The sequence below is a fragment of the Coturnix japonica genome, chromosome 8 (assembly GCF_001577835.2).
Source record: "Coturnix japonica isolate 7356 chromosome 8, Coturnix japonica 2.1, whole genome shotgun sequence".
NCBI classification, from domain to species: Eukaryota; Metazoa; Chordata; class Aves; order Galliformes; family Phasianidae; genus Coturnix; species Coturnix japonica.
The window spans coordinates 17,983,221-18,005,890 of record NC_029523.1 but is presented as its reverse complement, the minus strand read 5'-3'; the positions used below and the strand labels follow the sequence as shown (position 1 = coordinate 18,005,890).

The window sequence follows — 22,670 nt, the reverse complement described above, 5'->3', positions numbered from 1 at the left end:
ATGTGCACACACATCCTCTGTGCTGCCAGAAGACCCTCAACCTGTGGAGGGGATGCAGTCCCCCCTGCAGGAGCATAATCCATGATGGACAGCAGAGTACAACACACACTAGAGATCCCTAGTTTTTTCCCATTCCTGCCCCAGCCAGAGGGGAACAGGAGCCTGTGAGGCACATCAACCTTTATGTAACCACCCCACACCCTCACCTTGGCTCTTTCCCAAGTGCAGGTAACAACAGCGATGACAGCCACAGCATAGAAATATCCTTAATATAATTAGGTGTGGGGCCTCCCCCCTCCCAACCTCAACACATACAAATGAGCAGGGGGCGAGCCCACCTGCCCAGCCAGTCCCTGCCGTGCAGCCTCCCCTCTGCAGGGCCGTGCTGGGGAAGAGTGGGCAGCCTGGCTGCGGTGCAGCAAAGGGCAGTCTGTGCTGGGGCGGTCCTGTTCTGGGCCCCCCCTCCCCACCTCCTGCAGCCGGCATTCCCATCCCCTGTGAGGGGGGAGCATGCTGGGGGAACAAAGATGCTGACACCAAGATGCGGCCACCAAGTCTAGCTGAGGAGCGTCCCGAGTAGGTTAATTCTAGGTGGAGGGTTATTCTACGAGCTGTACTGCAGCAGCAGGGCAGGGAAGACGGGGGGCTTCCTGGTGGGGAAGAGCTGGTCCAGGCAAACCATCCGCATTCCTGGTTGGGTGCTCAGTAGTCTGCTGTGTACTCTGTGCCATGCAGCCCTCGGCACAGCAGCGTGAATTCCTTCACCATCTCCTTCACTCGCCGCTTGTTCACACGCTCTCTGCTAACACAGAGGGAGGGGACAGATGTGAGTCAAGCAGGAAGGACAGCAGCGTAGGATACAGCTGCTGCAGCACAGCACTGGGGACACCAACCTAAGGATCTGCTGGCTGAAGGTCTCTTTCTGCTCGGGGCTGACACGGGCTGAAGGGAAACCATCCTGCTGCATGGCCTCCTTGATCCAGATGCTTAGGTAGCTGAAGCAATGCTTGTTCAAGGCAAAGAGGATTTCTGCAAAGTGATCCATGAGGCTGCGGGAAGCCTGGCCACCGACACCCTGTACAGAGCAGACAGATCCTGATGAACTACACTGCAAGAGGCTGAGCTGAGCTTAGTGTTTGATGCCCCAGCATCACTCCAATGTACCCACCCATGCCAGCACCACTCACCTCCAGTACCGCCTGCAGCAGCACTTTGCCATTCTCATGCACCACCTGTCCCACTGGGGCGATCTCCCCGCAGCGTGGCAGCAGCTCTGTCTGCAACACAGCATCCAACCCAGTCAGTGCCAAGGCACCGCACAGCTGCTCCCCTGTGCAACTCACAGCCCCGTTCCTGCTCTGCTTGGTGGGCTGCAGCCCCTCTGTGCATCCCTATGATATGCAGTTCCAACGCATCTGCGGAAGCCGTGATACTCACAAAGAAGCCACAGGATGCTTTCACTGTTGGGGCTTCAGGGAACTTGAGGGAGAGGACACCTGCAGACACAAAGCACTCAGGTGAGCGGCCAGAGCTTTCAGACACCATCCCAAACCAGCACCACAGTCCCCAGTCCCTGGCTGCTCCATTCAGAGCTGCAGGAGCAGCAGGCTGGACTCCACACAAGGTTGGGGAGCAGGTGCCAGCGTGTACCATGTTCCCACAGTACTCACCACACTGAAACACTGCCTTGACATCCAGGTTGCTACACAGGAAGAGGTCTGGCTTCCTTTTCAGAGCCTGCAAGGCACACAGACAGACAGAATAAACACAGCCCTGCAACAGCAGCTGGGAAGACTCCTAGGAACCTGGCGCTCCAGACAGCCTCTGCCTGGATGCACACTTACCTGGGCACACGCATAGTAACAGCAGATTCACAGAGTAGAGAAGGAAACGGTTGCTCTTCCCCCCCAAGAAAATGTCAATCATACATCCAGGCCATTTGCAATGCTTGGGGAGCTCTGACCCCAAGACACGAAGATAGATACCAAGGTGGTATATGCACAGATGCTTCAGACACAGAAAGAGGCATCCTGTCCCAGAACAGGCAGAGGCAGCGCTCCTGGGACACAGGTGCCCTAGCATATAACAGCCCCCACTGGCTTGGTCCTCTCACTGCCAGTGTTCCTGGGGTCACAGCCATCAATTCCATTGACACACATTCTGTTTGACTCCAAGTCTAGGCCAACAACTCGCTCTGCTCCTGCTGCAGAGCAATAGAGGCAATGAGATGCTGAAATTGCTTGGCAATTCACGAGCAAAAACTCTGGGTTTATTCTGCCACTTGGTGAGCCCACCGGCTGCTCTGGTTTTGCTATTCCACCACTGCTAGGGACATCCTGAGCTTTGGCACAATGGGACCATTGCTGGGCTTGGTCCCTGCTGTGCCAGAACAGGGCAGTACAGGATAAAAACACTTCAGCCTGTGCCTGCTGCTTCATGGGAGGGTTTCTGCCAACTGTTGGCTGGCAATCATTCACCCTGCCCTACTGTCACTGCAACAGGAGGAACAGCAGCCACAGCTCTTCCTAAGAGGTCTGAGAGCCAAACACCACAGCAGGAGCCAGGAGCAAGAGTCTCTGTTCCATGGGCTGAGCTGCACGTTGCCTTCCAAGCTCGCTTCACAGGGTGAAAGCATGGACAGCCTTCAGCCAACAGTGCTCAGGATTCATGGCCATCTACCCACAGCCACCCAGCCCCCATGGAGCCAAACTGACTTACATCCCCCTTCTCCTCAAGGGAAAACCCTTGACCACTGACCCCTCGCAGGGAACATACATTGGGCAGCTGGAAGCTTGTCAGGTTTCATGGTTATCCCTTCTCCTTCCTGACCCTCTGCATCACACGCTGCAAGAGATGACGTAAATTGGGTGCAAAAGGCATTGCTGTACCCAGCAGAGGTGGCACATCCACTGGGAACTGCTTCCCTGCTAGATGCAAGCAGTGGCCTTCACTGGAGAGACGAGGGGCTGCACTATGCGTGTGTGTGTATATACAGCCTCCCGCACACTCACTGCAAGGACAACCCACTGTGCACCTGCTCACTGCTCTGCTGCAGTCTGCTCAGCCCCATACTGGACAAACACACACAAGACACATCACTTCAGTTAATTAAAGCCACTCGCTGCCCCCAGCAGCACAATGCCAAAGGTGCCTGGCTCTGGTGCCATCACACAGTCATCAACTCCTCCATCCTGCAAAGCTGTTCATCTGGCACAAGTCTTCCAACATGCTCAGGTTACCAAAGCCACCTACCTGCACGGTGCTTCTCCTAGACAACCTGGCCTGCAGTAGCCAAAGGTGTCCAGGCACTCCTGTGGGCCCCCTGCAGCACCTGCTCCTGGCTTGGTGAGTGCTGGGAGTGAATGTGCTTTGATACAAGAGGATCCTTCCCGCAGGTCATCTTCACTAAGGGAGCACAGCATGTGAGCTCAATCCAGGTATGTGTACACATCTAATGCAGACAGAGATGGAAACCTGTGGAGTTGCTCCATGAGGAAGCCACATTGGGTAGGCACAACTGCTGAATCTCACTTCTTCATGGGACCTCTCACTGCCTGTCTGTCCTCCATGTCTCTTGTCAGAGTGGCTGTGGGATAAGGACAGGTCTGCAACTGCTACACAGCGGGAACATCCCCCCTGTCCTCTGCAGTGGGTGCTGTAGAGGTAGGTGCTGCCTCTCCAATGAGGGCTGTCTTGCAGGCTCAGCAACATGGTTTTCCTCTGTGGCTGCTGGGACACCCTCCAAACGGGTCTGAAGAGCAGCTCTTCTGTACCTGGGGACATGGGAGGCCACCAAGCTCCGCTCCTCCCACAGCCAAGGGATAGCATGTGCCTCACAGCTGGTTCCTGCAGTGCTCCAGAGCACTCTCCTCATGTTCAGGACCAACCTATCTTCCCTAAGCACACACCTCATAGAGTAGAGCCTCCATTTTAGGAAGGGGCACTGCCTCAGCAGGTGATAACTGTGCTCAGGCAGGGAGGAGTTGAAGGACAGTGCATGGGCAGGCACAGAAGGTCCCACATCTTCTGCCCAGCAAGGCACATTCTGCCCCTGGGGATACAGCCACGATGCTATGGAGGTCCACGCTGGTGGTGAACTACATGCAGTTGGGTGGAAGCACTGGCAGCCCCACTGGGGAGATGAACTGGAGAGTGCTGTCCCCACAGCCTATGGCACTGCCTTGAGCCAGCAGCTCCTGCTGGACATGGAAAGTGTCCGAAGCCAAGAGCCAGTCTAAGCCATCATGGTTTGGAGGTTGTGCAGCCTAGGAAGAGCCAGGCTACTGTGTTCAATCCTCTAAATCCTACCTCAGGATGACCACAAGCATGTACAAGTGGTATCTCCCAGTCAGGGCCAGGCAAGAGCTCACAGACACCAGACCACTGATGCTCCTCGCTTTGTCCTGCACTCAGTCTGGCCACCCCAAAGAGTGCCAGCACAGCACAGCACAGGCTTATAGCAGCCTGGTTAATTTATATTTAGTTATGAGTACTAAGATTAACTCCAGGGACTCCAGTATCCATACGACAATTGATTTAAACCAGCATGGTCTTGTGATCTGCCAGACGTCATCAGGACAGGATCACAAATTAACACATTGGCAAAGTCACCAGCTGCACAAACTGGGCAGACTCAGGCTGCAATAGAGCCTCGATAAGTGCCAAAAAGTCAGCTAAGATCTTCAGTCACACACTGACAGCTCCCTGCACGCTCATGACTGAGGCAGGAGCAAGCAGGAGACAGAGAGACACATCCCCTCTCTTTGCAAGGCTGGCAAGAAAGAAATAACAGGCTGGAGCTCCAGTATCCACATCATAAATTCATGGAAAAGACACAGAGTGATGCAAGACGTAGGGAGGAAAGACACCAGAAACAGCTTTATGAAAGCAGAACGTGTTAGTGAGACTGGACACACCTCTGCTATCATGTATCCCCTGAAATCTCGAGAGCCAGGAGTTCACTTCTTGTTTGCAATATCCGGATCACCTCTCGGTGCCCTCCAGGAGCAATGGGCTCACTGAAAATCCACCAAGCCCTCCTACAGAAGCTACAGTGCTTCCCCTTGTTGTTAGCTACACCTTCTACTGCCTATAACCCAAATCCTTTTCCACGACCTCCTCCCATTACTGTTTGTTGCATTCAAAGTGAACAAAGAAGGGCTGTTTACCTATGGTCTATGGCATTATGTTTTACACATGTGAAAATTCATGCAACTCCTCAAGTTTTCCTCCTCACCTTATGCTGATCCTTCTGGATGCCATTCCCTGTGCTTTCTAATCTGGATCTACAGAGCTGAGGTCTCACCTGTCCGAGGAACAGGGAAAGACATCTTCAGATGCCTCACATCCCCATTCACTGAGCTTCAAATCCCATTTACTGATCCTTAAACAATGTTCAAAAAGCTGGTTAAAAGGTCATAGCTCTCCAGACTGACACAATATATATATACGTGCAAACACTCCCCATAATCTCAATTATTTTATGTCTATTAACAGGAAAAGTAGGGAAGAAAATGCTGCAGTACAGTTTTGTGAGATGAGACTCACAAACAAGATCTGCAGTTCAAAGTGTGATGTATGGACACAGGTGGGTTGGTGATGAGCAGTCCTATCAGCCCCAGGCCCACTCCATCCTACAGGATGGGTACGTGGCCCAGCAGCCATCAGAGGGGTCAGGCCAACAGCCTCACTCTGAAGACAAGCTGGACCCAGTCCAGACCCTGTCTTGGACAGTGGTCAGACACTGAGAACCCTCAAGGAGTTCATCTCCCATGAACTTAATCCACTTCACGCAGTCAACTGTGGTCACTATAGGAATGAAGCAGAAAGTGACTTTGCCAGCTCCTACTTCACCACCAGCAGCTCCTACAGGGGACGTCACCTCAAGGACGTCAGGTTCTGGAACACACCAGGCTGCTGATACCCCAAACAGGTGTATATACACACACATAGCACAGTGCAGGCCCTGCATCAGAAGTACCACTGCTGCTTTGCCAAGCAAGCAGGACTTTGCACCAGGAGCTCCACATTGTGCCCCATAGAGAGCCCCAGCACAGCTGCACAGCCACAGCCCCACAGACAATGTCCCCTTGCCATCACCCTTGGACCAAAGGGGACTGGCAAGCGGCTTCTCTTGACATAAACCGTGGCTGCATGCCATCAAACTGGTGACACAGGAGCCGCAGCCACCACCCTGACACGCTGCCAGGGCACGATGGCACCCAGGCTCCTGGTGCCACCACAAGCTGATTGCTCGCCCCAGCAGAAAAGATGGACCAGAGCAGGACCCGGTGGCCACACAGCACAGTGCCAAGCTCAGTATGGGCTGTAGGAACAGCCAGCCAAGTCCACCCATCCGAGCTCTGCTGGATGCATCACAGGGCAGGCAGATCAGTAGGACCACAACCCCTTAATGCTCTAATTTTCTGCCCCCTGAGCATGACCGTGGCAGCAGCCCAAAGCCCCTGGAACTGGCTTCTGCTGTGCCCCCTGGCCAAGCAAGGGGGTGGCAGCTGGGGGCTGCCCTGCGGAGGAGGGCACTGCCCTGGGGATGGTGCGAACCCAGAACTAAAGGAGAATGTTTTGTTTTCAACTTCCACGGAAACAGATGGAGAAACTCGATATTCAACTAAAAGGAAAAAAAAAACGTTGTCAACAGAAAGTTAAAAATAGGTTTAAATCGAATTAAAAAGAGAAAGAGAGAGAACAGAAAGTGAATGAATAAGAAACTAAAACACACCTGTGCCAGGAGTTGCATAAATGAATCAACAATATCAGGATGATCCCTGGGCCCTAAAATATAATAAAGATGTAACTTAAGAGAAAAATCATACAAACAGCAACTCAACATCATATAGTTATGTGATACAGAAAGAATTTACAAGTGAAAACAGGAGTGTAAGGGAGGAGGGGTGTGTAGGAGAGGGGATGGGCAACATGAGCAGCTTGAAGCAAGTTAAAGAAACAAAACATACAAAAAAATCATGAAACTTGGAGAACCCAAGAACAGAAAGAAACTGCAAAGGAAAGGGTCTGAAGCCCCAGGGTCTCCAGCCAGCACCTGGGTGCTGCAGAGCCAAGGAGGAGATCTTCGTGTCCTTGGGGAGGAAGAGGAGGAGCAGGGGCTAGCTGGGCACCATCTCCACAAGGAGAATTAGAGCTTTAGCATTGTGGGGACTGAGCGGGTGTCTTCAGAGCACCGTTTGGTCCTGGAAGATAACTGCAAGTGAACGACAAGACCTCAGCAAATGTTCTGCAGGCCCGGCCGGGCTCAGGCGTGCACATGCTCGACATCAGCACCAGCTGCACGGGAACCCCTGGCACAGCCACTCTCCCACCCTGTTCCCCGATGCTCCTCAAGACCCACACCCAGAGACCAGCCGGTGCCCAGAGGTGTCCATGCCAGCACCACTTGCCCTACCTTGCCACCTGACTCCCTGCATGGACACGTCTCAGACCCTGCAGGCTCGTGCCCCCCCAGCCTCTCCTGCCACAGGGAGAGGAGCCCAGGGTTGGGAGTGCAACCTGGGGCACGCAGCAGGCTGCCCTCCTCAACCTTTCCTCCTGCCAGTGTTCTTGCTGCTGCCCAAACGCAAGCCAGGATGACCTGCATGAACACACACCCATACCACTAGCAGAAGCAGGGAACTGAACCTGGGGTAAGCCCGGCTCACTCATCACCCGTCCAAGTGACACCGGAGTATGGCAGGACATGCTCAGAGCGTGGTGTGCCAAGGAAGTGTGGGCCTGCAGCATTCCCCACCTCTCTAGAGAGCTCTGAGCCCTTGGGCGGGCAAAAGCATTGTGTTACCTGCTGATAACGTGAGCAGCTCACATAACTGGGGTGTTGAAGGACCTGAGCCAGCAGCTCCGAAGGGCACTCATCCCTGTCACAGGGTGAGTCACCAGGAGCCTGGTTGGAGCTGTGGTGTGGAGGGGCCTGTCCTTAATCCCATTTGCCTTTCACAGCAAGGAAGTAATGCAGGCAGCAAGCCGGACACAAGGCCTGGCCTTGACTGAAAATACTGGACACAGGCAGGAACTGAAAAGGTTTTGTAGATGTTCATCCACATGGCTTGCTGCCTATGCAAGGCCTTGACTCCTGGCCGTTATAAGCACCACTGGTCCACGGACAGACCCCAGGACCTTCTGGTAAGCATGCAGCCAAGCGGGCCTGGGCTCCTGCTCTAGCCTGGAACACAGCACCTGACCCTGGTGCAGGAGTGGGGCTGCCACCTGCACTGCCAGCCCCGCACTGGGGATCCCTGTTTCCGTTGCCCTGCAGGGAAGGAACCCACCTTCCAGGGGCTGGGATGAATCCGAGACACAGAGATGGCCCCATTAGCTTAGCTAGGAGTGAGAGCAGCCATTCCTGGAAAGACGCCTCCAGAACCCATGCATGCAACAGTCTGACAACAGCCCCAGCACAACGAGGAGTTAATCACACATACCTTGCTGGAAGAGGGTCAGCGTGACTGAGGTAACAAGCAAGAAGAGGGCCTTGATGGGAGGAAAGTGGGCAGGCTCATGAGCAAAGATGTGAACCAGCTGCAAGAGACAATGGAGAAGGACTGAAGCTGTCCTGCGTCCTTCCAGCTTTCCCTGGACCCACAGCCCTGGCCATGTCCATGTGGTCCCTACCTGCCGTGTCAGGTCGATGGCAGAGGCCTGGGGAATGGTGCTGTACATCTGCCCCAGCATCTCACACAGCTGGGGAACCATGGGAGCAAAGTCATCCAGGAGGGTCTTCACAGACTTCTCAAAGATGGCACAGACAGACTGAGGTGGGAGAAGAGAGACAGCATGAGCAATGGTGACAGGAGACCTCCACCTATAGGGCAGGGCTTGGCAGATCAAGGGGCATGGAGAACAACCAGGAAGAGGGCTCATATCTGCTCTGGCAATGACACCCCACTCTGCAGCACATGACAACAGAACCAAGGAAATGCTCAAGGTTGGAAGGGAACTCTGGGGGTCATCTGGTTCAACACCTCTGTCCAACCAGGGACACCTAGAGCAGGTTACACTGGAGGCCCCACTGCTGCTCTCAGATACTGGGATAAGGCCTTCCCCCAGCACCAGGAATGAGCTGCTGTATCTGGACTTTACCGGGCTGAGTGAGGTGGAGAAATGACAGCAGAGATGACACAGGTCCCAGGTCAGAGCAGAGCTCTTCCCTTGAGGAACACAAGCATTTGGTAGCCCCAGCTTTCATTCCTCTGCTGATGGCACAGCCTCTATAACTGGAGAAGAGTAGAGCTTGCTGGGGCAAAAGATGGGACAGTAGCCAGACAGTGCTGGTGGCAACAAACAGCATTGGCCTGAACAACCCAGAAAGTCACCCCTATTGCAAAGGGCTCTCATCACTGTTTCCATCCATTGGCACCCTCTGTTCAGGTCAGGGAGGACACAGGCAGAGCAGTAACAAGAGGATCCTGATTACCTCCACCACCTGGGCATCATTCAGCCACTTGCTCAGGACCTTCTGTATGAGCTGAAAGACTTGCTGCAGAACAACCACCACCTGTGAAGAACAAGAAGGATGAAAGGAATTGGTCTCAGAGCACTGGAGACAGGAGGATCAGTGCTATCTATGTATGGCCTGGATGCACCAACTACCATCTTCATGATACACACTGCATTCTTCATTCACTTCCCTTACCAACTCTCCTGCCACCAGCCATGAATAGTGGGGCATGAATTAGCTGTGGCAAAGAGCATTGAACTACTGCTGTACTCACTGGGTTGGGTCCTTGCTGCACTGGCAGCTTCTTGACCTCAGTGCTTTCGTGGTCGTCATCATGGTGGCTGATGTCCAGGGTAGTGAACAGGTTGGAGAGCAGCCCCAGAATGTGGATGATGGCCAGCTTGTTGGAGGGATTGGGCTGCCAAAGAAAATACAGATAGAGCGTGACACAGACTGCATTGCTCAGCATTGGTGATGCCTCTGGGATCCTGAGAAGCAGGGTCTGCATAAGCAAAGTGCTAGAGAGGGGCTCTCTGCACTGAGTCCTTGTCTTTCCTCTCTACCTCCTGGCTGAGCCAAGAGTCCTTCCACCCATCCTTCCTGGAGGATGCTCAAGAGTGCCACCATTCACTCCAACAGAGAGCATGTCAAGACAGACACTCACTGGGGTGGCATGTAGGACATCACACAAAGGAGGACAACATCTGACCAAAGTGTGGGCCCCACCCTCGGGTGGCAGCTGCTGATCCAGACAACACACAGCTTGCAAGAGCCAAGGAGCTCTTGGTGCTTGAGTAGCTGCAAGGAGCAAAAAGCCCACAGCTCAGTCTGGTTAGTGGTGGGTACTGCTCATCACTGCTCTGCACATGTTGGGGTGAGGGAAAAGACTACCCATGTTCAGGAGTGCTTTGACACACCACCCCAGGGACACAGCCAAAAGAAGCAGCCCTGCAGGAGGAAGGCAGAAGCACAAAGGCACTCACTGTTTCATCAGCCAGCTTCTCCAGCTGCTGGATGTAGGGAGTGATGAGGGAGTGCAGGTTCTTCAGGATCTCCTCCACTTGCAGCGCAGAGAGCAGGAAGCCAAGAGCCTGCATCAGCCACATGCACTGGCTTGTCTGGGTCAGAAAAAGACACAAGCAGCATGTCACTACCCTGCTGCTGGCACTGCTCTGAGACATCCCTGCCAGCACCACCCGCTCTTTGCACAGAGCTGTCACAGCCTCTGTGGGGTCAAGCATCCCCCCCTCTCCTGTTTGCCAGGGCCATGTCCCCTTGCTCTCACTCCTCCTTTTTCTCTCCAAGACACGTCTACAGTTGTGCTGAGGTGTCCCCATATCCCTGGAGGGAACTGCTAGAGTTACATCTCCCTGGGAGCTTCCCTCTCTGAGGATATACCCCTACAGCCCACATGCAGAGGAAGTCCTAAGATTAGCTGAGCAGTGGGTGGCTGCCAGCAGGTATTCCTGGCCACGCCAAGCTGGCTGCATTGCTGAGCTTTCCCCCAGGACAGCCTAACAAATGACGGGATCCCTCACGTACTCCCAGTGAGCACAACTGGAGTCAAGCACAACAGCCAGGGGTATGAGAAAGTGCTTCTTACCTTGTGAATCTGCTTCATCAACACCTCCTACAAAAGAGAAAAGGAGAAAGAAAAGAGGAGAATGAGCGCTGCAGAAAGCCTCCTCCCTTCTAGGGGCAGGACTGAAGCACAAGAAAATTAGCAGCAATTTGAGTATGGATTAGCAGCATGCAGCTATGCATAGGCACAGGCAGGGAGCAAAATCCTCAATCTGAAATAAGCTCTTCCCTATGCTCCTTGCTCAGCCTGCCTGGGAGGGAAACTAGGCAGTCTTTGTAGCAGGATGGCTTGAGTAGGGCTTGGTTCTCCCAGCAGAGAAGACACCTGAAGAAGGTGTGAAACAGGACCCTTTCCACAGCCCTCTCCCCTTGTATCTGCCCAGCACCTTGACGTACATGCTCCTCACTGTTTGCCCATGGGGGAAGGAGATAGCATCCCTCAGGCTCAAGACCTCCCTGCTCCCATTCAGACTGCTTCACTCCCTCTAATCCAAACAGAGGAAAGGGCTGGCACAGAGCATGACTGTCAGCACCCAGCTCTCACCTGAGACACGGCCACAATGTTGGCAGCATACGGTGGCAGGTCATACTTGCACTCTCGACATATCTTCTTCAGGGTGGAGACGCTGGAGATGGAGAGCTCAGGGTTGCCCAGAGCCTGGAGCACCAGCGGCAGCACGTTGTTAATCATGACAGGGTGATCAGCCAGCCACTCCGAGAGGGCTCCTGTGCACACAGACAGGGTCAGACCACGCTACAGCAGCCAGACCCTTGGTCTTCATACAGTGGGTTGCTCAGTTTGCTTTCCACTGTTATGGAAAGAAGGATGGGCAAACAGGGGAGGCAGGGAGCTGTGCAGGAGCAACCTTGGATGGATTCCCCTCAGCCCAGCCTGCGCATGAGCCTCACCGATTGTGAACATGACTGTGTCAGCCAGCTGCACGTTGCTGATGCTGATCCGGGGGATGAGGCCGATCAGCCCTGGCACCACATCAGAGTAGTTCACGTCAATGGTCTCTGCGATGGACTGGAACCCATACAGTAAAGCCTCTGTGTGCTGGGGTGAGGGAGAGAGACAGGGCCATGCGTTAGACCCCAGAGCCATCCCCCAGCCCCTGCTCTGGCACTTCCTTGAGATCCAGCAGCAGAGACCATGGATGCTGAGAGAGGGCAGACAGTTGCACAGGCAGACCAATAGGCACACCAGACTTCAGGATGGGAGACGTGCCCACCACAGAAAGTCACCAGGATATAACAAGGCAGCATTTTAGCCACCAGAGTCAGATAGCAATGGCTAGCTGATAAGGAAGCCAAGATGAGCAGACACACACCAACTAGCTCACCTGCCACGTGGATGGCTGCTCTGTGTTGGTCAGGAGGCGTCCCAGTTTGTCATAGAGGCTGCTCAGGAGCTCAGCACCCAGCATCTCATACACATACATCAACGTGTCAGATATATCCACCCTGTAAAGAAAATGGGGGGTCTCCAAATGCTGCCCAAGCCCAGCACTGCACATGTAGACATGCTAGAACCCAAAGGCAGGTTCTGCTACCCCAGCAAAGAAGAGCCTTGGCTGCAGCCGCACCTGTATATCCGAAACTGCTCCTTCTCATCCGACGACCAGAAACCGTACTCCTCATCGGAGGGGAACTGGGCTTTGTGCAGCAGCACATCCACCAGCTGGAAGTAGACAGGCCTGTACACCTGCTGATACACAGCCTGCTTGTCCGGCTCAAAGGAGAGGATGTCATCCTACAGCAGGAGGGGAGAAGTCAGGTGTGGAAGGGATAGCAGGGGTGGTAAAGCGAGCCCCAGGGCCAATACCCCTGAGCTTCCTTCTGCTTTTGGCCTTTGGTCACTGACCTGTAGCGTGTACCAGAAGGTGAGTGTCAAGGAACTGGTGGTTTCATTGACAGGATAATGCCCAGGGATGCCCGTGCAGAACATGATCATGTTGACCAGGGCCAAGAAGCTCTGCCAGTGCTCCACCTGATCCAGCAGGGCCCTGGGGAGCAGAGCACACAGTCACGGTCACACCAACACTGCAGGTGAGGTGACGCACTGCAGGCAGAGGGACAGCACTCACCGGGAGTGGTTCTCCCCCAAGGCCACAGCGATACGGCAGATCCCGTGTGATGTCTCCATGTCCCCACTCTGGACCGCCTGGCGCAGCTGCTCCTGCAGCCCCAACACTGGGGGGATGAGCTTCAGGAGGGTGTTCACATACCTGCAAGCACAACCTGATTAGTGCCAGGTGTTGTCTGTACCAGCAGTGTCCACTCTGAGAGCTCCCAGCCACAAAGCTGCATTGTGGAGCAGGACACATCCACGAGGCTTTATTGCTACAGGATCTCTCCTCCCAGCTGGTGACATGGCTGGGAGAAGACCAGCAGCTGAAGCTCGTGCAATGGAGCCTCTGTAATCACTCCGCATCACTTCTGCCATCACTCTGCATTAGCCCTGTGCAAATCCTCCATCACACCAAGGCTCAGTGACACCCTATGCAGCACACCTGGGCCAGCAGTGGTTTGTCACTGCTGCAATCAGCTCCGAGGGCAGCTCTTCAGGTTTGTATTCAGTGCCAGAGCTGCCACTGGGAACCCATCCAACCCCAGCCATGGTTCCTCCTGTCACAGGACCCACTCCAGCCCCACCACATGGCCCCAGCCCCCTCTGCTGGCTGCAGTCCCACAGGGCTCTCCCGATCCCTCCCTTTCCAGGCAGCCTCGCTCACATCAGCCTCCCATCCTCCGGTAAGTGATCGTAACCAAGGCAACGAGCAAGGAGGCAGGGAAGGTGAAATGCAGCCCAAGGGCCCCCGGAGAGCGGCTGTGCTGGAGGCTCATCAGCCGGCTGTCAGTTACCTGCCCGGTGAGGCGTGTTATCTGGAGCTGCAGCTCCTTGCCGTACAGGGGTAAGGCTGCAGGGAGCAGGAGGCACTTGTAGTGCCAGCCCTCCCCTGGGGAGCACGCAGCTGATGGCACTTAGAGCTGCAAGTCCATCTAACTGCAGTAGGCTGTCCTTGTTCTGGCCGCCCATTAGCAGTGAATGGATCTATCAGCTGCCACCCGAAGCCGTGCTGGTGGCAGCAGCTCACAGCTCTGGGCCAGCAGAAGATGTAGGAACATCTCAACTAGAGCTCCTGCACCAGGCTGTACTGCCAGAGCCACCGCCTCCTTCTCTGCTCCTAGGAAAAGCTCCTGGGGAAGGGCTGTTGAAGCATTAATCATGTCCAGGTCTCCGGAGCACTGTGAACACCGTACATGGCAGAGCAGGAACACTGTACTATGGTGCTGATGGAGAACATGTCAGTCACACAGTGACATCTCCTTATCTATTCCCCTCCTGCCATTTGTGTAGTTCTCCTGGGCAAGATTTGCTGTCTTTGTATTTAGCAGCTAAACAGATATTCTTTCTGAGAGTCTGACTGGTCACTTCTTACACCTCAGCTTCCTCCCTGGGACCAGCACCTCCTGATCTTCCCACAACCCTCCCCAAACCCTTATCACATAGATAAAACAGCACAGTGCGTGGAGAGAAGCCTGTGACCAGGTGAGCAGGAACACAGGCAGCTCATGTGGAACATCCTGATCCCTTGTGACTCAAAATCTAAGCCAAGTCCTCACCAAAAAAAACAACAATCCACAACCTATAACACATCTGCTTCTAACGAGGCTCTCAGAAAACTCTTACAGTGAAATCCCACCATAGGGGCTCAGTGCCAGGTGCTGAGCAGCACAATGCTTCCTTCAGAGGCTCCTTGGTACCTGGTGCCCCACAACTTACCCCCTCCATCAAGCCCCCTCCCCACTCTCCACCACCACCCAGTGCTGCGGCTCTGCTCCAGCACATGCAGCCCGGCTCTCTGACCCGCTTAGCCGAAGGATAATCTTCAAACGAGACAGAATATCCAGCCCAAGTCTCTTCTGCCAAAGAGACACAACAAAACCCTGGTGCCTGCCCATCTGTGACTCAAGAGCCCTACTGCTCCCGAAAGCAATAACTTGCATTAAGGGGCTGCAGCTGCCAGCTCCCAGTGCATCCTGACAGAAGGACAGCATCCAGTCTTGGAACAAACACCTCGGAGGCAGGGAAACAAACCATGTCCTCCTTTTGCAGGAGCGCAACGGGAGAAACCAAGGACAAACCCAAAGCACAGGGGGCAAGGCAGCAGGACAGCATCAAGGATGCTCTGTGGGGCAGAGAGCAGGCAAAAGACTGGGGAGGAAGAGAGCAGCTGAAAAGCAGCGTGAGCCTCAGAGACTGTCAAGAAAAGACACAGAAAGGTCGGGAGCCTCCCTGGGGGCTTCAGGAGGAGCTGGATATGCTGTAGCTGAGCAACAAAGGCAGAAGGCGGGACTGCTGGCACTGAGGGTGAGCTCAGGAGAAATGCAGGGTCCCTGCCCCCAGCTCTCTCTTGAAAAGACACCCAGGATCTCAGCAGGGAGCAGAGCCCTGCTCCTGCCAGCCCCCCCGCAACTGATGTCCCCACTGATGCTGCCAGCCGCACCACACACTGCCTGGCAGGGCAGCTTGGTGACAATGGCCCCACTGTCCCCATGTTCAGAGAGGGGGGAGCTCCGCCATCAGTAACAGAGCTGCCCGGGGAGGAGGATGGGGTGAAGCAGTGGGGTGAGCGCCCAGCACAGAGCAATGCATCAAAATCCTTTTTGCACACTGACACCGGTCACATCCAGCCGCAGCACCTCTACTAACTGCAGAGCACAGCTCCGTGGATGCTGACAGCTGAGGCAAGGAGCAGTGCAGGCAGTTGCAGCAGCATCCTCACCACTGCAGAGGGTTGGAGTCTGCGTGATGCAGTGCTCAGCGCAGCTTCAGCTAAGCCCTCCTCTTGGTGGGGATGGGAAAGGTTGCTAAGCAGCCAGGAGATGTGGCCGAGTGAGCAAGGAGGAGATGCACTTCCCCTTCTGTGGGCACCACTCCCAGGAGCCGACAGCAACTTGGACAACGTAGCCAAGCCAACGAGCTCAGAGCCCCGTAGCACTGAACTGCAGGACCATCTCTGGACAGCCAGAAACAAAGGAGGAGAACTCAGCTAGACTGAGCTGCTGGAGTCAGGGGTGGGGAGAAGACAGCCCGGTCTGCTTTTATTATCTCTGCATCAGATACGCTCCTCAGCTGAACCTAAAGCATGAAACAGAGGAGCATCTCTGACTGCATCCAGGGCAGCTGCTCCCATATCAGGGCCACAGAACCTGGCACCAGGAGCCAGAGGAATAAGCAAACCTGCTGGAGAGGGGCTGCAACTGTGCCCTTACTGCTGTGAAGGAGGGCTGGGGATCCTGGGTGATGCTGCTCAAACATGGCACAAGCAGTTCTAGAATCACATGTTCCACAGCATGCCAGGCAAACTGTGAGCAGCACCTCCATACTAGCCCAGCCCATACCCATACCATACATAGGGAAAAGTCCTCTAGCATGGTGGGCAGGAACAGTAACGTGCAAAACACAAAGGTGCTTGCTAGTCAGCTGTGGTGCTAAGCCTTGCAGCACCAATCAGGTGAGAAAAGCAGAATTCAGCTGCTTACAACCTCTCCCTCTTCCAAACCATCATAATCTCCAAGGCAAATGGTAGCTAGAAAACAACTGAGGTTTCTCCTGCCCACCCCATTCCCCTGTAGATGCCTGGGAGCAGCACGCAGGAGGAGCTGCCCTTACCTCTGAGCATCTGGCTGGGAAATGGCATTGACAACCGCCTCCACTGCTGTGTCAAAGAGCTCCGGGTCCTGCAGGGAGGTGAAAGCTGCTTGGATCAGGTTCTCGCAGTCCATCAATGGGATCTCCAGCTGGACCCAGCTGGAGAAGCACTTCAACACCTTCTGTTTGATGAAGCCTGGGGAGTCCTGCTGCTGCAGCAGCTGCTCCAACAAGGGGAAGACAGAGCCGCACTCCTGCGCCAGGACGCTGCGCACCTGGCCCTTGCGGTACTGGGGCAGCCGGCTGGTCTGGAACTCCTCAGGCAGCACCGTCAGCAGCTCCAGCAGCGCCAGGCAGCGCGCCCGCCCGTCCACGTTGGAGTCCTCAGCCTGGAACATGCGCACCATGTCAGCCACGGCGCAGGGCCAGGCCTCGGGCATCATGCTGAGCGCCAGCGAGGCCAGCGCCACACACAGCCTGGTCAGCACGATCTTGGAGCCGCCGGCAAAGCGGGTGATGTGGGTGAAGAGCTGAGATTTGAGGCTCTCGTACTGGTCGGCTGGGATGTCGTTCCAGTAGCGGGAGATCTTGATGTGGAGGGCGCTGGCGCCGAAGTACTGGATCTCGGGCACCTTGTCCATGTTGAGGAGCAGCCAGCTGAAGTGCCAGGCCTGCGGGGACACCTGCGCCTGCATAAGCCATTTCTGAGCCAAGTTCTTGTTCTCGATGTTGGGGTCGTAGTACAGTTGGTGGAGAGCCTGAAAGAGAAAGTGAGCACCTCAGGGTAGCCACAGAGCATAGCCCTGTCCTATGCCCAGGGGAGCACAAAGACATGGCACCCACTGGTGCACCACAGGGCTGGGTGGAAACAAGAGACCCACAGCAGCAGGACCCACAAAACTGTTCTCCCTTCCTTCCCACTCTAGAAATTTCCCTTCCTGAGTCATCTTCCATCCTCTCCTTCACCACACTGGGGCTGCCATGGGGTGCCTGTGCTAGGCCCAGCCCAGCAGCCCCACAGCGATGGTGGCCAGGTCCTCCCCACCCCTCTTCTCCCCGCCTCCATCAGCACAAGCAGCTGTAGCGCTGCTGCTGAAGTTTCAGTCTGTCGGGTTTTATGCAGCCCTGGAAAACCACAGTCACTAAGCTCAGGGATTAATCTCTGCTCCAGGTCCCTTTGAAGTGCTCCCAAGCCCGCCCAGCTACAGCTGAGCCAGGAGCTGGCATCAAACCCTACGGCTGCCACCTGGGATGGTCTGGAGCTGCTCACCCAGCTTCCCTGCGTGGAAGAGAACAGCACTTACCAGTGAGAGATCTAGTTATGGCCTTGCAGAGCCCACTGATCCACACACACAGCCCTACATCAGCCACAAGGCTTTATTTGCAGAGAGCTCCATCTTCTAGCAGCGAGCTCTCCTGCTCAGCACAGCACAGCTTAATTCAAATCACTGACTGCATGCCCCAGGAGCAGGGATGGCACTCATCAGGATAGCATGCACCTGCTGGAAGCCAGGGCGTGAGCCCAGCAGGTGGAGAGGATTTTTGATAGCCCCATCCTGGCTCCAGATCTCAAATATCCACCACCTCCCCCCTTGAAAGCTCTGTGAAATTCTTGTGTGGTTCTTGTACCCAGGAGAGAATTTAAGCCCTATTTTTAAGCATGCAAAGCTGGCAGCCTAGGGCACAAGAACACGCTTCCTAAGCGAGCGGTTGTACCTCATGCTGCTTCCCAGCACAAGAGCACAGAGCATGACAAAATGGCAGGAGCGCTGCAGAAAGGGACACTGTGTGAAACATCTCTTCTTAAGACTGGGAGGGGGAAAATGAGGATAACCTCTTTATGAGAAAGCAGAAGGTTATGAAACAGGCTGGAGGACGAGGCCAGCCACTGGCAGCAGTGCCCCCCATCACAGCAACAACTCACCTCATTACCAAGCAGGAGCTGCAAACATTCTAAAAGTTCAGCTGCTTCTGGGGCTGGGAACCTGGCCCCCATCTGCACATAAGCCAGTGTCCTGCTCCCCCGCTGCAGCCTGAGTCATCCTGCAGCAGGGCTCCAGCTCCCAACCATCTCCTCCTCGCACTGCCTTTGTCTTATTTGCTTTGTCAAAGCTTGCTTCCCAGCAACCTCACCTGAGACTCACAGAGGCATTACATTAGGAGGTGCAACCTGCAGCCATGCCTCATGGACCTCCAACTCAGCACGAGGCTTGCAAAGCATGCAACATGTTAATTACTCAGACTATGAAGACTCATGCTGCAAGCTGCTGGAGGGCAGAAGAATATTCTGGAAGAACATCCCTGCTGGCTTCCTCATTTCCTCCTCTTGTCCCCGAGCATCCTGACACACAGGAGGTGGTGTGGTGGCTCTCACCTGGGTGGCCTCCAGCTTAGGATGCCCCCCTGTACATTCTGTGGGGCTCTGCATAGCACAAGGAAGCCCTCAGAGGATCCTCAAGGATGGGCTTTAACACTATAACCATGCTCTGCAGGAGGCATCTGAACATGCAGCATGCTCATCCCTAGCAAAAAAAGGCAGAGACCTTCTGCAGCAGCTTTTGGCACCAGCTGCTGCTTGACTTGCACTCCAGACATCACTGTGCCAGCCAGCACTCAAGCCCATAAGGAAGCGCTGAAGATGACGAAGGGAACTCAGTGCCAGGAGAGAGAAGCAGAAGGCATGAAATTGGGCAGCGACAGCTAATGGGAAGGCTTTGTGCATTCTGATTTAGAAGCGTGGCTGACACCAGACCTGCCTCCTCTGCAATTAAACCTGTAACATGAGACCCAGTAAACAGTCAGGCTGTCAGCTCTGCCCTTTGCCCAGGGAATGAGCTTTCTCCAACACCATCTCTGCCTGGCTGAAAATAATTCAAGCTTGTTATTATGGGCCCTCCCTGCTCTAAAAAGCAGTGGTCAGAGCCCTGCTGGGCTCCAACTGCCAGAGTGGTGTCAGCCACCCAAGGAACTCATCCATGGTGTCACAGCTCCCACTTGGTCCCTCTGGGAGGCACGATGGGGAGCAGCCTGAGCATCGCTCCTGCCAAGCACACACAATGGACATCAGCTCACACCATGGCACCAGCAAGGAACAGGAGCTGCAGCAGCTGCTCTGAGCCCAGCACCAGTGTAAGCCAAAGCAAAGAACAGACACAACACTTTGCCCCATGAGTTCAGAGCGCCAAATGAAAAGAGGCCCTGTCAGTTTGCCCAGCAGAGAGGTGCCATCAGCACCATGTGCAGGGTGCCAGGAGCACCATACACCCAGTGTGCTGCCTGCTGCTTCCCAGCAGAGACACTGCATCTCCAGAGGCCGATTTGCTGTCAGCAGAGGTAACCAGGCAAGGAAAACAGCCCATATAAACGCTCTGTGCCCAGCACCCGGGGCAGTAGCATCCCTCTTTAGCCTCCTCCAGCCGCGGTGCTTCCCCATGCAGCCTCTTGCCTTGCTTTCCAGCCGTGCACTTGTTCCAGGCCTGCAGCAGCACAGCCATTACTCTGCCACTGCTGAGCGCAGGGAACGTCAGCCCGCCTCCCCCCGCACAACCACCATCCTCCCCCCAAAATGGCAGGAGAGCCTGAGCAGAAAGCAGCCGCCTGCTGAAGCATGGAGGAGAACAGATAGGAAATAAAGCTGTTGTGTGTTCCGCCCTCCCAAAAAACATGCTGCTGCTTCACCCCCAGCCTGACAGCAGAGGTGATGCTGCAGCCCCACAGCAGTCTGGGCTGCCCTCCTGCTGCTTAGCTACAGGTATCTCCTTGCAGAGAGCCGTGTGGTCCTCAGCCCAGATTGAGACATGGCAGCCCCGAGCTCACCCTGCTCTGTGCAACACCCCAGGGCAGCTGCCACCCCCAGCAGCAGCGGGGCCTTGAGGTTACACGAGTAATCAGCATTTTGAAAGGGACACAGAATGCAGAGTCCGGGTTGAGCTGCGAGGATGGACCCTGTTCATCACCTCTTAGCAATTCTTGTTGCCCCAGGAACCAGCTCAGAAGCACTTAGAGATGCTGCCAGCTCCTGTGCCACCCCTGCACTGCAAGTCACAGGCGACCAGGAGCCCTGTGATGGTGAAGCACAACACAGCAGAGCAATAGACAGCACAATGTGCCTCTGTCTGCCCAACATCATGGCACAGGAAGGAGCAAGGTGTTCAGCCAGGGTTGGTTCTGGGGGGAACCTACTGTCTGCAGCAAAGATCTGCTTTCACAGCCAACAGGATGAGTCCTTTCTTCCTTCAATCTTACAGGAATGTTCCTGTTCTGCCCCTAACATCCTCACAGGCACCGCTGCCCCATCAGCCTCAGCATCTCCCAGGGGCAGCCACAAGAGCCATCCCGAGGGCTGTGACACCAGGCCCACATCACTGCCTGTCCATGCCAGAATGCCACACACCACAGGGACCTGAAGATGCTCTGATTCCTGCCACGGGAGCTCCCCCACTCCTCGCTCTGCTCCCACCCCAGAGCTCATCACAGTGCCTGACTCAGCACCGAGCCAAACCCCGACTTCAATCACTATTCAGTGATATTAATAGAGCCATGCACAAAACCTGAGAGGCAGAGAAGCCCAGGCCAGCGGAACATCATTTATTTGTCAGTACCAACTCTGACAACACAGCTCTGCCCACCACCCTCCCACCAGCCCAGCCCCCAGCGAGAGCCCAGCTCTGTACAAGAATACCCCACCTGAAATGATACAGGGAGGGCTCCGTGATGCTCAGCCTCTGGGCTCCTCCTGCTCCCACCCTGCATTTCTCCCTCTCCATCTCCATGGCCAACAGCTGCATCTCCTGTAGATGTCAAGGCGACGGCAAAGCTGCGGCTGTGAGGGCTCATGGAGGGGGATGGGAGCAGAGCAGAGCATCCTAGAGGGCAGATCTGCCCGCTCCCATGCCTGGCTGCCCCCGGGCACTGCTCACCCTCCCGTGCCAGTGCAGACAAAGGCACAGTCGCTGCCTGCTGAAGCATAGGGAGGTCGGAGGCAAAAAGATCCCGCAGCCCTGCCCGCATGCGGATTAAGCCACAGAAGGTAGCGTTATTGTGGCGTTTTGCACACAAGGGCTAATCCTTGGGGGCGAGCTCTGTGTCGCTAGCATGGGGATGAGGGCTGTGACACCTGCAGCCACAAAGGGAACCGGCACCCGGCACCGGTGTGACACATCCCCAGGCCAGAAGCGATGGGGCCAGCCCCTGTGATGCTCTCACCGCCGTGAGCTTTGGCAGGGAGCTCCGTCCCCAAACAGGCAAAACGAGGGCTCTGGGATTTGCCTCGCACTGCCCAGGATCCTGCAGAGAGTCGAGGCGTTGGGAGCCCATAAGCTGGGGAGCTTTGGGGGGCTGTGCTGCTCACTGCGTGCCCTTCACCGCTACGCCCGCAGCCTCCATCACCCCCAGCATCGCTCACATGAAGCCGTTCCTCCCGGGGAGCCCTGCTCGGTCCCCAGCCAGATTCAGGTTCCCAGCAGCGGCTCGATGCCTCCTCCCGCATCTCCAGTCTCAGCGGCCCCGGTCTCTTCGGGAGCACCGCAAACACAGCGGGGCTGCACGGAGCGGCTCCGAGAGCTCTCCCCCACCAACCCAAGGATGCTCGGGATGCACAGCCCTGCCTCCCGCTCCCATTTCTGCCTCATCATCTCCCTCCCGCGGGCAGCGGGCACGGCTCGCACCGCCCCACCGCGGCCACACCGCGACGGGAGACCGACATCGGTGACGGCGTAACCGTGCGGCGCCCGATCCGCCTCCCCCGGCCCCGCTCTCACCTTCTCCACGTTCTCCACGGTGAAGTCGAGGCCCTGCGGCGGCGGCGGCGCCTCCGCCCTCCGCTCCATGGCTGCGGCAGCGGGCGCAGGGCAGCAGCGCTCCCCGCCTCCGTCCGTCCGTCCGCCCCGTCCCACCGCTCCGCCCCGCTCCGCAGCCCGGCCCCGCCGCACCGCACGCCGGGAGCGGTAGTCCCGGCCCCGCGCC

At 55.7% G+C, this 22,670-nt stretch overlaps 1 protein-coding gene across 1 annotated transcript; it reads right to left on the bottom strand.

The window, feature by feature from the left end:
- Positions 1-97: 97 nt before the first annotated feature.
- IPO13 (importin 13) lies at positions 98-22,615 on the bottom strand. Its single transcript, XM_015870233.2, has 20 exons — positions 22,466-22,615; positions 16,728-17,464; positions 13,135-13,275; positions 12,912-13,053; positions 12,634-12,800; positions 12,391-12,511; positions 11,957-12,104; positions 11,592-11,773; positions 11,070-11,096; positions 10,450-10,584; positions 9,741-9,884; positions 9,443-9,523; positions 8,641-8,778; positions 8,451-8,547; positions 6,740-6,792; positions 1,671-1,737; positions 1,438-1,496; positions 1,188-1,277; positions 894-1,075; positions 98-799 (listed from the first exon to the last, which is right to left on the bottom strand). Exons 1-20 carry the CDS (start codon positions 22,532-22,534, stop codon positions 703-705), a joined length of 2,877 nt encoding a protein of 958 aa, XP_015725719.1. The 5' UTR covers positions 22,535-22,615; the 3' UTR covers positions 98-702.
- Between the last annotated feature and the right edge of the window lie 55 nt (positions 22,616-22,670).